Source organism: Populus nigra, chromosome 18 (assembly GCF_951802175.1).
Source record: "Populus nigra chromosome 18, ddPopNigr1.1, whole genome shotgun sequence".
NCBI classification, from domain to species: domain Eukaryota; kingdom Viridiplantae; phylum Streptophyta; class Magnoliopsida; order Malpighiales; family Salicaceae; genus Populus; species Populus nigra.
The window spans coordinates 10157307-10160007 of record NC_084869.1 but is presented as its reverse complement, the minus strand read 5'-3'; the positions used below and the strand labels follow the sequence as shown (position 1 = coordinate 10160007).

The 2701-nt window shown below is 35.5% G+C and overlaps 1 protein-coding gene across 1 annotated transcript; it reads right to left on the bottom strand.

The window, feature by feature from the left end:
• Window positions 1–316: 316 nt before the first annotated feature.
• LOC133678964 (uncharacterized) lies at window positions 317–1849 on the bottom strand. The gene is made up of 2 exons (XM_062101501.1): window positions 1292–1849; window positions 317–978 (listed from the first exon to the last, which is right to left on the bottom strand). Exons 1-2 carry the CDS (start codon window positions 1498–1500, stop codon window positions 525–527), a joined length of 663 nt encoding a protein of 220 aa, XP_061957485.1. The 5' UTR covers window positions 1501–1849; the 3' UTR covers window positions 317–524.
• Window positions 1850–2701: the final 852 nt, after the last annotated feature.

Here is a 2701-nt window from a genome sequence, read left to right as displayed (position 1 = left end):
CTTTTCACGCCAAATGATCAGCTATGATTCACCTTTTTCATAATAGGAATTAAAATACGTATTTTGTTCTCCTAAATCATTAGAATTTTTACAAATATTTATTTTTTTATTCGGAAAACCATGATGATGAAAAAAAAGACATTTTTTTTTCTCAAAACAGAAAAGAAACGCATGAATTAAAAAAAGGAATTTTGACTAAAAAAATATGTTCTTTTTCTCTAAAATCATTGAATTTCCTTCTAATATTAAGGGCTACAAGAAAACTTTTCAAGAACTCCGCAGCAATGAGCAAACTGGCTAGTAAAAGGCTAAAATATAGTACAATCCATACGTTCTTAATTATGGTATCAAACTTACAAGCTGAAATGAAATACATAAACATGTTTTTACAGAGAGAGAGAGAGAGAGAGAGAGAAATATATGAGAATAAGGAAACTACAGTGGTTTATTATGTTTGTGCTTGATCCTTTAGGCATAAGAGAAACAGATTTCCAACACATACGGTCAAGATAGATTTATTTTGTTCAGTAAGAGGCTATTCCACTGGAATTACAGCCATCTGCTCCGGATACTTTTATATCTGCCCACACTTCATTGGTACGACCAATAAACTGGAATGGAGAATCATACTGAGCAATAGAATAGGAATAATTGCTCTCGGTAGAACTTAAGTTGGCCCATGGCGACCTGCTCAAACTGTCAGCGAGTCTTTTTGCTTCCTCTGCAATATTCTCATCCTTCGCATACCCAGAGAACTTCCTCACAGCAACGCAATGACTGTTCCATGCGTAAGGTTTGAGATGCAGTACATCAAGGGGGACGGGTGGGTCAGCTTGGAGTTTCACAGGCAAATAAAACCGAACAACATAGGCTGATGATCGGAAGGGCCCAGCTCCTGGAACTATGCTGGTCACTACGGGAACTGTCACTGCAATCCTCGAATAGTTTAGATTGGCACCCTGGATGTATTGAAACAACCTGATAAAAGAACAACAGGGTGATATCAAGCAGATGAACTAGAATCTCAAAGGAAGATTTAGCAGTCACAAAATATAAAGCAGCTATCAGCTTTAAGAAATGGTAGCTCAAGGAGTCTGGAGGAAAACTGAAACCTACACCCAACTTTTCTAGCTGGTTGAATTATTATAGATGTGAAAAATACCAACCAAAACAACGTCTTAAAACCATCTAATTTAATTCGCCTTTTCTCTAAGCAATCAAAACAACAAACTAGATATTGATTATGCATATAAAATTCAAAGTGATCTTGAATCTTGGGCACAGGAGTTACCTGTGAAAGCCAAACAAGGTGGCTTTCTCAAAGGAGAGTTCATTAACTGGAGCAGACATCCATGTGGAATTCACATACAATCTCACCTCGAAATCTGGTTCTGCATGCACCACAGCATATTGTGGCGATTCGATTGCCTTGCAAAGACCCACCAAATTCAACAATACAAGACTAGGTAACAGTAACAACCACCACCTTGGTTTCTCCATCTCTCTTTTCTCTCTATGTCTGTCTGACACTCTGACAAAGAAATTAAATGAAAGTCTTCATTATGTTGTAATGCTATATTATGTCTGGAAACCGAGTTTAAACTTTGTCCCTAGCGGCGTTGTTTTTCTAATTTCTCCAACATGATATAATAATAAATCAACGATGGATAATGACGGCCAAGCTAGGTTGCGTGCTCGCTAAGGTGATAATGAAATGTATAACAAGGATGTTTTCTGCTTCATCTGTTCTGATGTAACATATATGGGACAATGATGGAATATCCATATGTTGGTTTTGCCTTCCAGGTTATCATTCCAAGGGAGCTTTTTTATCCTCTTTAAACCTTTCGGTCGGTGCCATTTGCTTGCAAGCTAAATTAGATAGCACAGAGCCAAAGAAGATGGATATAATTTCTGTTTTAACGTTTTACAGAAAGCCCGATCCTTTCCTGCAGTACATCAACTGGCTGCTTCGACAATTCAAGACAATTAAGGGAGTTAGTCCACAAAATGACAAGAAGAAAGGAATTGCAATTGATGCGGAAAAAATAAATAAAAGAATTAAAACAGGAAAAGAAAGAAATTTTTAAAGAAGAAATTAAGAATTAAAAGCAAAGAGAGACAAGAATAGGGGATTGAAAAATATGCAACTTTGCAATTTTTATTTCATTCATAAAAAAACTGCTTAATATTTAGAAAAGTAGTATATAAATACTAAAACCCTAACTAGAATAAGCGATTGGGCTTATGGCATATTAAATAAAATACCCAACAATAATTAAATCAAATCCAACAAATAAAACCTAATTAATAAACCTCAATTAAAAATTCATATAAATTATACTAAAACATAAGCTAAAGCCCAATGTCTCAATAGTTTGAGTTATTCTCCATCGTCTATGATCATACGAGTGTGTAAATAATGTTTCGGGTTTGTTGTCCCCACTAATTCTCCCGAGGTTGGAAGAATTTGACCATGTCGAGTATAGATCAAGGTGACTCCGATAACGCTCTTAAAGATAAGGATTAAGCTATTGTGATGTCTCTCTAATAATCTAAGTATAGTCTGAATCTGGTTGTCTAGCCCATATACTAGGATTTGTTGAAGTTCACCATTCCTAGTAAAAACAACTTATACATTCAAAGTAACATTAATATGTTTATTTTGTGCCAAAGATAAGGATAATGGGGCAAGGATTTC